The sequence below is a fragment of the Pipistrellus kuhlii genome, unplaced genomic scaffold, assembly GCF_014108245.1.
Source record: "Pipistrellus kuhlii isolate mPipKuh1 unplaced genomic scaffold, mPipKuh1.p scaffold_m20_p_11, whole genome shotgun sequence".
Taxonomy (NCBI): Eukaryota; Metazoa; Chordata; class Mammalia; order Chiroptera; family Vespertilionidae; genus Pipistrellus; species Pipistrellus kuhlii.
In genome coordinates, this window is record NW_023425416.1 from 47066160 (window position 1) to 47077885 (window position 11726).

An 11726-nucleotide genomic window follows, 5' to 3' on the forward strand; every position below is an offset into this window, starting at 1 on the left:
CCGTTGGTTGGAGCGTCGTCCCATGCACCCAAAGGGTGTGGGTTCAATCCCCAGTTGGAGCACAAATGGGAGGTAAGTGATATATGTTTCTTTCATATGTTTCTCTTCCTTCCTCTCTCTCAAAATCAATGAAAGGGTGAGGATTAAAAAAGAAAAAAAAAAAAAGGGCTCCACATCCTACCGTCTAATAAAAAGACTTGACTAAGATGTTAACAATCCTTTAATGGATGCAGGTGGGTTTTACAGGGATGGAAGCTGATGAACCACTTGCCCAAACCACCGTGATTACTTGCCATTTCCAACCCGGATAGCAGCCAGAAAGACATGCATGTAAGGAACAGCATGATCCCTCGGCCCAAGAGGTTCCCGGGGATTCTTACCTTCCGTCTCCTCCCCTGAGGACCTTCTCCGGGGGAATGGACGCTCAGGAGGGAGAAGGGGCCGGGGGTGGAGGACGGGGGTGTCCCACCACAGCAGGGCACAGGGGAGTGCTGCGAACCCCACACCCCAGAGGCAGTGAGAAGACACGAGGGCACAGACCCAGGGCAGGCCTGCTCAATAAATACACACACGCACACACAATTCCCGGAAGCCGCCACGGGGGACAGCGGGCACGGGGACACGGAGCTTGGGGGGGGGGGGGGGGGGGGGGGCTGGCTACGTGCGGCACACCAGCACGTCGGCGAAGGGCCCGAGCAGCAGCTTGTTGAAGATGCAGCGGACCCACACCAGGTAGGTGGTGGAGGGCTTGATGTTCTCGGTGAAGGTGTGGTTCCGCAGGGCCAGCATGTACGGCACGTAGGAGTTCTCCCCCTGCTCCTGCAGCCATACCTCGTACCGCACCTCCCGCACCTTCAGGAACTTGAGGTTCCAGGGGACCTGCCAGGAGACGGTGAGGCGGGCCTCCGAGGCGCCCTGCACGGCCGCCCGGCACCGCGCCTCCCGCACCTTCCCCGGGTACAGGCTCACCGCCTGCTTCTCCTTCTGCTGCTTCCGCGGCCCCGGCCGGCCCTTCACCACACGCCGGATGGTCTGGATGAGGGACGGGATGTCCACCTTGGTGTCCTGGTAGATGCGGAACAGCCACTCGGGGTTCCGGCAGCAGAGGTGCTGCGGGACCTCCCGGCTCTGCAGGATGCGGGCCTGCTCGGCCGGGTCCAGGTGGGCGATGCCCCCCTCGTCCCAGGGCCGCGTGGGGTGCGTGACCGTGTTCTCGGGCGCCGTGTTCCGCCAGGCGACGTAGCCGAGGTCCATGCCGGGCAGCGTGGCCAGCGTCTTGTACGGGGTGTAGTGGTCGGGGTTGACGGCGTAGGGGAAGAGCTCCACCAGGGTGGCCCCCCGGGGCAGGAAGAGGGCGGTGACCAGCTGCGCGCCGTGCATGCTGACCAGCATGGAGGCGTTGCTGACCAGCCGCACCACGTCGGCGAAGGCGTGGTCCTCCAGGGACACCGTCACCGTCTTCATCTGGAACTCCCGGGCCAGCGCCAGCAGCAGCTCCGCCTCGTTCAGGATGAGCCGGTTCTGGGTGCGGCTGAAGACCAGGATGTACTCCTCGCCCAGCGGCCGCCCTGCGGGGGCCTGGCTCGCGTTGAGCTTGTCCACCACGAACCGCGCGAACCGCCGGATCTCCTGGCCCGAGACCAGGATGTTGGCCTTGGGGCCCTGGGGCTGGACGAAGCCGTACTGGTACCAGGTGGTGGTCTTGGAGAGGCCCACGACCGCCCGGGGGAAGCACAGCAGCCGGCCCAGGGCCTTCAGCTGCGCCCGCACCAGCGGCGGCTTGGGGCTGAGCAGCTGGTAGAGGGCGTCGTAGTGCGCGCCCTCGGGCCAGCCCTCCATGAAGACCAGCCGGGCGCCGCGGGCCAGGCCGGGGAACTGGCGCAGCGTGTAGAACAGGGGCAGCAGGTCGTCGTGGAAGACGTGCATGAGGTTGTCCGGGTTGAAGCGGTTGGCGATGAGCGCCACGTCGGGCAGGAACACGGGCCTGGGCAGGGAGCGCAGGGCGGCGGCCGGCAGCTCCAGGAAGTTGAAGTACTGGGCGTTGTGGTCCTCCACGGAGGACAGGTCGAGCAGGGCGGGCTGGAAGCGCCGCGGGCCCAGGTTGGGCAGCATCACGGAGGCGTTGCCGTGGAAGAAGAGGAACTCCTCGGCCTCGCTGGAGTAGCAGAGCCACTTGAAGCGGCAGATGCGGTCGGTGTGGGTGCGGCCGGTGCACACCATGCGCGTGCCGCCCTCCGCCAGGCTCTGCAGCGCCTTCGGGTAGTCGACGGGCTGGGCCGAGGGGGCCTGGCGGCCCGGGGCCAGCTCCTCCTCCAGGGCGGCAGCGTGCTCCCGCAGCCGCACGTGCTTCCACAGCACGGCCGCCAGCACCGACACCAGCAGGGCGTTGAGCACGGCCGAGAGCTGCATCCTGACGGCCCTAGTGAGGCGACGGTCCCCGGTAAGTGGCCCCGGCCTGCCGGGCTTCAGCCATCCCTGCGGCACCCTGAGCGCCGGCCGGCCATCGCCTGCGGGAAGGAGGAGAAGAAACGGCTGTTGGCGCAGTCTGTCTGCGGTCGCCTTAAGCTCCTGCTCCGTGCCAGGCACCGGGCTCGGCTCCTGTCCCAGCTACGGGGGACCCGGCACCATGAGGCACACTGGCAGCACAGCGAATTAGACTGTTATTCGAGAGGACTTACTCCTGCCAGCCAGCGTGGCTCAGCGGTGGAGCATCCACCTATGAACCAGGAGGTCACGATTCGATTCCTGGGTCAGGGTACGTGCCCAGGCTACGGGCTTGATCCCCAGGGTGGGGTGTGCTGGGGCCAGCCGATCAATGATATTCTCATTCTCTCTCTCTCTCTCTCTCTCTCTCTCTCTCTCTCTCTCTCTCTCTATATATATATATATATATATATATAATATATATAAAATCGTTCTCTCCCCCTCCCCCTTTCCCTTCCTCTCTGAAATCAATTAAAAAAAAATACTCCTCACCAAACGGGCTTGGCTCAATGGATAGAACGTCAGCTTGGGGACTGAAGGGTCCAGGGTTCGATTCCGGTCAAGGGCATGTACCTTGGTTGCGGGCATATCCCCAGTAGGGGGTGTGCAGGAGGCAGCTGATCAATGACTCTCTCTCATCGATGTTTCTAACTCTATCTCTCTCCCTTCCTCTCTGTACAAAATCAAAATATATTTCAAAAAATAAAAAAATAAAATACTCCTCCCCACTGCTTCCAGGGTACAGTACATATCTCTCTACCTTGGCTTTGGGCTTGGCCACTTAACTTGCTTTGACCAAAAAGGAAACAATGAAGAGTCAAATAAATCACTCATACAAGTGACAGGATTCTGCAAAGTGAATGAGTCATAAATCGGTATTCAGAAAAAATAAGCCCTTCCTGAGGGGGTGAGAGGCAGATGTGTGGGCATGAGCCGATGCACGTGTTGCTCTGATCACAGACAAGAACGGCTTCCAAGAGAAATGAAAGCTAAAAGGAACACACCCAGGGAATATCAGAAAGCAAGGCCCCCAGGAAAATGAGTCGAGGGGAGAGGAAAGACCCACCTCCAACCGGACTGGGCATCTCAGCCCCGGTCCTCACATCTCTCGTGAGCATTCTGCTACCTGCCCCTCCGAGGTGCCCTGTGGTGAAGGCAAGCTTGGCCAGAAGGGATGTGGGGGGGGTGGTGGTGGTGGTGGTGGGGGTGGCGGTTCTCTCTCACACCGGGGGGCTGGGTGAGCAGTGGCCAGTCAACTGAGCTCAGGCCCTGGGCAATGCTTATAGGAGCCAGGCGTGGAAAGGATGGTCTGCTGGGGATGGGCACCACGTCCTGCTGGACAGTGTGGTGTTCACGTGCCTACATTTCTAACCTGACCCCTCAAGCCAGGCAGCCTGCACCAAGGTCTGATGGGAACAAATGCAGACACCATCCTCCCGGGGGGGGGTGGAGGGGGGTGGGAGAGAGGGAGGGGGGAGAGAGAGCTTGGGTCCTCTAAGTTCTAATCAGCTGCCCACAGTGGTAACAGGCCTGACACACACCCTGTCCCCTTCCCTGTCTCCCTTCTTCACTCCCCCATTCGTGGTCACTGGAAACGAGTGCAAATTTTACACCCGAGTCCTTTCAAGACAAAGCATGGTAGAGGAAGACTGTTTTTCAAAGGAAAGGGGGTGGGGGGGAATAAGGGACTAGAATATGCCCAAGAACGCTCTGCCAGGCAGACAGAGGGATGCTGCCAGTTCATTCCCCAAACTGCTTCGCTCAGCTCCTGGACCGCCATGGGGAACCCCTTCCAGGATCCACCTGTTCCAAGAGGCTCTGAGGTGGGTGTTCCGGATGCTGCCACGCCTGCAGGCACAGTAAGAGTTGGGCAGCCGGGGTGCGGGTGCCACCCGCCAGGGGGCCCACCACCTGAGGCTGGGCATCTGGCTCGGGAGGTGGGGTGCGTGCCGGCCAGCTGCACACACAGGCTCAGGCGTCATTCACAGGGGCCTCGGCATCTGATAAGGAGTGAAGGCTCCAAGGAGTCTAGGCCTAGAGCAGAGAGTACAAACTCACAGGCTTACTGGCACCAAGAGCCCGATGGGAGAGTGAAGCCAGGGGTGGCTGTGTGACCCAGAGACCGAACTCCCGGGTGGGAGCTCAGGAGCATGAGGGGCTGGCATTAGTCTGGTCGGGCGGCCGTAACGCAGTGCCGCTGCCTGGGCGGCTTAACCCACAGACACGTCCTTTCCCCCAGTCCCCGAGGCTACAAGGCGTTGGCAGGTTTGGTTTCTCCCGAGGCCTCTGACCTTGGCTTGCAGACGGCCACCTTCTCACTGTGCCCAGAGAATGACACCTCTGGTCTCTCTTCCTCTTCTCATGAGGACACTGGCCCTGCCAGACCCTTACGCCCTCATTTAACCCTCATGACCTTAAAGGCCCAATCTCTGAATATAGTCCCCTCGGGGGGGTCGGGCTTGATCATATAAATCTGTGGGAACACAATTCAGTCCATCACACTACTCTGCTGGTCTTTCCAGGAAGCCAGAAATCCACTAAACATGTCAGTTGTGCCCAGCCGGTGTGGCACAGTGGTTGAGCATCACCCTGTGAACCAGGAGGTCACAGTTTGATTCCTCGTCAGGGCACCTGCCTAGTTTGCAGGCTTGATCTCCAGGGTGGGGCATGTAGGAGGCAGTCGGTCGATGATTCCCTCTCATCATTGATGTTTCTACTTCTCTCCTCCCTCCCTTTCTACAATCAATAAAAAATAATATTTTTAAAATGTCAAATGTGCTCACTTATAACTTATGGCAACTATTCAAGTTGAATGAGAATGCTATGTAGGCCCAAGAGCTGGGACTGCTGGCCTCACCTGCGTGCCCACCTGCAGGACAGCCAGACCGGCGGCCGGCCACTGGTCACCCCTCCAGGAGCGGGCTGCAGGACACCCTGCAGGACACCAGGCCAAGACGGTGCCCACACGAGGTCTTACATAACTTTCTAACCATCTTACTTCCAAGGGCTGTGCCTGATTCTCATTGAAAAGTATAACCTTCTTTTGCCATTGAGAAGTGTGTTTATCCTAAATCAGGGGCCGGCAAACTCATTAGTCAGCAGGGCCAAAGATCAACAGTATAACGATTGAAATGTCCTTTGAGAGCCACATTTTTTAAACTTAAACTTCTTCTAACGCCGCTTCTTCAATAGACTCGCCCGGGCCGCGGTATTTTGTGGAAGAGCCACACTCAAGGGGCCCAAGAGCACTGCCCTGGATACAGCCTGAAGGGCTGGTGCTGAACCATGGAGGCTCTCCCTCTGCACGGACATGTCTCACACACTGTTAATAGAGTGCAAACAAGTTCTGATAGCTCACACGTCCTCAGAATGACCTCTCCCCTAACCCCCCTCCCTCCTGCCTCCTCCGCTAGTGTTGCTGGAGGCAGCATATAAGGTGGAGACTGGCACCATACTGCTCACATGTGTCGCTATGTTAGACAAACAGTTACAGGTGTTTTGAGCGGAGTATCTGTCAGGACGTTGGCAGCCTCTGAGTGCTCCTTGTAAAACTTCACGCTTCACTGGGCAAGAGTAGTTAGCACTCAGCTAAGAGTCCTCCTCGCTCCGGAGTCAAGGGCAAAGCTCAGCCACATTAACAGCCGGTGCTGTGACTCGACTTCCTTATCAACACACAGGTAGGCAACACCTTCAGAGAGGGGGACCCCAAGAGAACTCTGGCGAGATGTGTGACTGGCGGAGGACAGCCAAGACTCTGAGGTTCTCGGCACAGGCAAGTGTCGAGCAGGCAGAGGGGGTCCACCCTCGCCTGCATCCTTCTCACCAGGCACACCCTCCCCTCCCCCCAATGCAGAAGCCTTTGATCACACAGCTTCTCTACCATTACCTGGCTTTTGCTTGGCACGGTGATCTCTTGCAGGGTAGGCCGGCCTGTGTGGTCCTCTCTGGCCTCAGAGCAGCGCCACGGCGCCCCCGTGTGGCCATGAACGGGGATGCATGCAGGGAACAGAATCCTGTGAGTCTGCTGGGATGCTCCCCCAGGTGACACAGAACATGCCCGCATCCATTTTCCCAGGTGACACTGCAAATTCCAATAAAAGCAGTCCTTACAGGGGATGCCCGGGTCCCAATGTGGACACACATCCCAGGGGCCCCTGGGTCCGGTCTGCGGGGCTGAAGCCTCAAGAGGATCCGAAGACAACTCGGTCACTGTAGGAAGCACAAAGTACTCCCTAGGACGTGGTAAGTGTGGGCAGCAGCACACAGGCGCCCCCAGGAAACTGCTGGCTGGGGCTGCGGCCAGCCAGGAAGGTGACATGGGGGGTAGCAGGGGGATGGGGGTTTGAGCAGGATTTTGGAGGTCATGGGGGATAGGATGAACAGCTCTGTTACATGTTGACATGTCCCCATGTGTAGCAATGACCACTCAGATCTCTGTCTACAGCAGGCATCACTGCCCAGTTATCACATCTGCCTGCCAAGCCAGTCTTGAAACCACTCGCTGTGGGCTCTTCATCCACCCTCGGGCAGAGGCGGCCAGACCCAAAGCCACGTGCAGCTGAGCGGGCCCTGCATTATGAGACAGGCAGAACCTGGGAGCTCAGGCTGCAGGGCAGCGCGGACCAAGCCAGGGGAAAGCAGGGGGAGGAAGCTCTAGGGACCCGGGTTTCACCGGTGGAGGCCCATGAGCTCAGGCAACCGCTTGTAAGGCCCTCTGCAGGCTAAGGTGGGCGGTCCCTGCCAGATCCCAGGGTGCCCAGAAGGTGGGTCCTCACCCTTTTCCTGTCCCCTTTCCTGTAGGCCTCACAAAAGCTCTCCTTGCCGGTACTCCGGTAGTATCATCTCCATCTTTTTTTTTCTTTAATCTTCACCCGAGGATATGTTTTCATTCATTTTAGGGAGAGAGAAACACATCAACGTGAGAGAGAAACTTCCATCGGCTGCCAACAGGGGATCAAACCCTGCAACCTGGATACGTGTCCTGACCAGGAACCAAACCCGCCCCTTTTTGGTGCACCGGACGATGCTCCAACCAGCCGAGTCGCCTGGCCAGGGCCAGGGGTCCTGCTCCCAGACTCAGAGGAACCAGTAGCGACAGAGAAGCAGGCAGCCCTCAGAGCAGTGAGTTTTATCACTCGGGGGCAGAGCAGCTGTGGAGCGCTCTGGGCCCAGGGCCCTCACCTGGAACTTCGCCACCCAAGGCTTCCTGGCCAGGCACAGCGCTACCCCCGTGGCAGGAGGCTCAGGGAGCAGGGCCATTCTCTCCCCCAGGGAAGTGTGGGTACACACTGCTGTGCCCAGTACCCGCCCTGCCCTAGGCCGTGCTGGGAGGGGTAAGCCACCAATTTAGGACTACAAAATCCCCCTTTTTAGGGCTAAAAGAACCCTGCGAGATGATGTGCTCCAGCTCGTTCTAGGAGAGGTGGAGGGAGGCAGTGTGAGCTCTCACAGGCGGCCGAGAGGCAAACAGCGGGGTGCCAGGTCCGGGGCTCCCCATCACCTCCCCGGCTCACGAGTGGCCCACCCCACAGCTCCGAGAGCCTTCCCAGCCCCGAAACAAGACAGCACGTCTCCTAACTGCGCTCTCCAGTCCTCCCCCGGACTGCACGTGGCTTCGGCTGCCTCTTCCTAACACTGCACCTCCCACATCACTCCCTGGGCGGGAGGATCCCTCTCCACCAGCCTCTCAGGACCTCCGACCGGGACAGGGCCTCCCAGGCAGCCAGGACCGCGGGGTCCCGCACACCCCCCCGGTCCTCACACGGAAGGCGGCCCCGGGCACACCCGTGCTCCACAAGCTGCACAGGCCGGACGGCCCGGGCTCCTGTTCTGCAGCCGAGATGCCAGGATATGAGCTCCCGGCCTGTTGCTTAGCAGCAGCGTGACCCTGGACCGTCTCCTCTTCTTCCTTCTGTCGCACAGCGGGCTGTGCGTGATTCATGTCTACGCCCGGATGAGCTCGGAGAGAAGTGCACACCCACGAAACCATCGGCATCAGCTATGCGCCAGAACCCACCCGTCATCTCCAAAATCTTCCTCCTCCTGCCCTCTGAGGGCTCCTTTTTGTGACAAAACGCGTCAGATCTATCCTCTTGGGAAGTGTTAAGCGTGTGATAATATATAAGCATTGCTACCTACCGGTCATTTGGACCCTGAGACGCTGCAGCCTTTGCCTAATGCCTCCCTGTGTCCCTCCCTCCAGCCCCTGGCAGCCGCCACCCCCGCCTCTGTGAGCCTGACGGCTTCAGACCCGTCATCTGAACGGTGCCGCACAGAGCTCGTTCCTCTACGCAGAACACACTGTGCCTCGGCGGATTCTTAACCCCTGCCAGCCTCCATTTCCTAGTCTGAGAAAGACGCAATTACGCCTCCTTCTCAGGGCGGCCTCACGCATTCAAAGGCACAGCACAGGCACAGCACCCTGCCTGACGCTACTGTTCCCGGCCTCGGCCACGGCAGGACAGCTCCACGCCGGGCGCATTTATTCTTTCCCACAAACCCACAGCAGGGGGGGCACCCTCCTTCACATCGGAGGACCCTGAGCTGCCCACTGTCGCGCCGCTAGGAAGTGATGGGGCTGGGGTTTGAGCCCGCGTCTGACTCCAAAGCCTCTGATGTCATTTGTAGGTCCCGCCTTTCGGGTTCATTATTTCACCCCATTTACCTACCCGTCATCTATTTATTTATTTTAGAGAAAGGGAGATGGAGAGAGAAACATTGAAAAAGCCTACCAAAGCCGAAACTGGTTTGGCTCAGTGGATAGAGCGTCGGCCTGCGGACTATGGGGTCCCAGGTTCAATGCCAGTCAAGGGCATGTTCCTTGGTTGCAGGCACATCCCCACTGGGGGGGCATGCGGGTGGCAGCTGATTGATGTTTCTCTCTCATCGATGTTTCTAGCTCTCTATCCCTCTCCCTTCCTCTCTGTAAAAAATCAATTAAATATATTTTTTTTAAAAAAAGGCTACCGAGTGCTGAGGGAGTCCAGGAGACTACCCACTGACACCCAGGTTGGGAGTGACCAGGATCCCTGGGGAAGGAGGCACCTAGTAACTCAATGTGCTGGTGAGCGCAGTCCGTCCACTAGCAGCCACTGCTCAGTGCTACACCTTCTCAAGCCAGGCTTAGAGCAAGGCCCGCTGGGAAGGGGCGGCACTGCTTGGACAGGACAGCCCGCCACACCGCGGCCACAGCGTGCCGGGGCCTTTATTCCCGCGTGGCAGAGGCAGAGCCAGGCTCCGAGAGGGTGCGTGCCTTGCTGAGGGGCACACAGCTGATAGCTATCAGGATCTGAATGGTTTGCACGTGTAACAGTCGACGCTTGGTGAAGGAATCCCGTTCTGTATTCTTATGCCACGTCCTGTCAAGCTCACCTGGTAACCCTCGCCATGCCCGGCTTGCTTCCCCCCAAGAGAAGGCTTTGCGAGCCGGCTGGCATAACCAGACCCAGGGTGCCCACCACCAAGTGCAAAGCTCTGGCCTGCGGACCTCGGCCCCTGGCACAGCACTTCCATCCCCGGAGGCTACGCAGGCAGCGTCAATCCCAGGCACACAGCAGGCCCTGCTGAACCCGTGGCCCGGGGGCGGGCGGCAGGCCTGTGCACGCACTGCCTGCACAGGGAGCTCCGGAGGCCAGGGGGCCAGGCCCTCCCCGCACACCGCACCTGGCTCCCGCCACGGCTTGGGGCCGCGATGCCGGTGCCTGGCCCCGCCACGGCACCAGGACGCTCAAGGGCCAAGTCCCCCGACCCCAGCCCCCTCCCGTGCCCACTGCAGCCCGCATCACACGTCATCCCTCCGTTCTGCAAACTCCCCCCGGCTCCCATGCACCCCGGGACCCAGCGGCCTCCTCGCCCCTCTCAGGGGGGTCCGGGGACCCATCCTCCACCTCCCAGCCAGGCCCCCGAGCCCCCGCCAGCCCCCAGCGCGCGGCTCACCTGCGGGAGGGGCGCCGCGGGGCTGGAGCCACCTCCGCGCCCGCGTCCAGGAGCGCGTTCTGCGGCGGCAGCTTCGGCCGAACCCGGCGCCAGCTCGGGCCTGGAGGCCGCGGCAGGGAGCGCAGGCAGCACCGCGCCCGCCGCCGCCGCCGCCGCCGCCGCCGCCGGGCTCAAGGGGGCCCGCCGCGCATCTGCCCCGCGGAGCCAGCCTGGCCGGAATTCTGGGAGTTGTAGTTCGGGTCCCGAGAACAGACCACCTCTTCCACCCGGGGGATCCTGGGAGTTGTAGTTTGCTCCCGGAGAGGTTGTTTTGCTTGGTGTTGAGTTTGTACAATTACGGGAGTCCTGATAATACATTTAAATGCTAGTTAAACCAACAACCACTCAGTGGATAGAGCGTCGGCCCGGGGACTGAACGGTCCTGGGTTCGATTCCGGTCAAGGACATGTTATAGGCACAACCTTGGTTACAGGCACAACCCCAGTTAGGGGGCGTGCAGGAGGCAGCTGATTGATATTTCTCTCTCATGGATGTTTCTATCCCTCTCCCTTGCTCTCTGTAAAAATAAAAAGTATTTCATAAATTTAATCACTAAGACCAATTCTCTATCCAAATCATAAAAAAACAAAGTTCGAGAACAACCAGATGGTGTTTATAAAATCAAAGTAAGTAATACATTCACATGCTTTAAACAGTGTAATATGACGAGGTACTTAAATACAAAAGCACCATTCCTCTTCAGCATCACTCCAATTTTGCCAGCCTCACCCTAATCCACCCGATCTGCCCAACTCCTTAAGGGTGACCAATCCTAACTCTCCCGGCTGCTGCATCTGGCATTTACTCCCAATGCTTGAAATATACACATGCCTCAGCTTTTGATTTATGAATTTTAGGCACTTTGGCCTTTTGCTAGGATAAGATTTTAACTTCACTCATTTAAATGTGCACTGGCTATGACTACCTCCACCCACACTGAGCTATAAGGGAAAAAAATAACAGCAATAACTAATGCCGGTGAGTATGCAGAGAACCAGATCTCTCAAACAGTGCCCTTTATTGAGTTGGGGAAAACCTATCTTGGCTTTATAATTATTTTAAATGATAACACCCAGGTATGGAGGCAGTAAGTTGGTAAAGTTTTGCAGGGCAATTGACAATATAGTCAAAAGTCTTTAAAAAACATGCAGCCCTCCAACCAAGAAATCCTAACAGTAAATGGATGAATGCAAGTATTGTTTATAATTATAATAAATTAAAAGGCTGAGTGGTTTTATTAATTTCAGGCAAAACAGAATCAAGATCTA

At 58.4% G+C, this 11726-nt stretch overlaps 1 protein-coding gene and 1 long non-coding RNA gene across 4 annotated transcripts; both read right to left on the reverse strand.

The window, feature by feature from the left end:
- Positions 1-202: 202 nt before the first annotated feature.
- Positions 203-4483, reverse strand: LOC123652075. The gene is made up of 3 exons (XR_006741165.1): positions 4471-4483; positions 2587-2590; positions 203-627 (listed from the first exon to the last, which is right to left on the reverse strand). It is a non-coding gene; the product is annotated as an uncharacterized LOC123652075 (long non-coding RNA).
- Positions 203-10615, reverse strand: POMGNT2 (protein O-linked mannose N-acetylglucosaminyltransferase 2 (beta 1,4-)). 3 transcript variants are annotated; one of them, XM_045579468.1, is made up of 3 exons: positions 10420-10533; positions 6371-6565; positions 203-2507 (listed from the first exon to the last, which is right to left on the reverse strand). In XM_045579468.1, exon 3 carries the CDS (start codon positions 2407-2409, stop codon positions 658-660), a length of 1752 nt encoding a protein of 583 aa, XP_045435424.1. In that variant the 5' UTR covers positions 2410-2507; positions 6371-6565; positions 10420-10533; the 3' UTR covers positions 203-657. The 3 variants fall into 3 exon arrangements, with proteins under 3 accessions (XP_045435424.1, XP_045435423.1, XP_036287905.1); XM_045579467.1 differs by lacking the exon at positions 10420-10533 and adding an exon at positions 7260-7326; XM_036432012.2 differs by lacking the exon at positions 6371-6565 and having other exon boundaries at positions 10420-10615.
- Positions 10616-11726: the final 1111 nt, after the last annotated feature.

What these genes read in the sequence shown, in the direction of transcription:
- POMGNT2 (XM_036432012.2), bottom strand. Translation starts at nt 2,409, where the DNA reads ATGCAGCTCTCGGCCGTGCTCAACGCCCTGCTGGTGTCGGTGCTGGCG.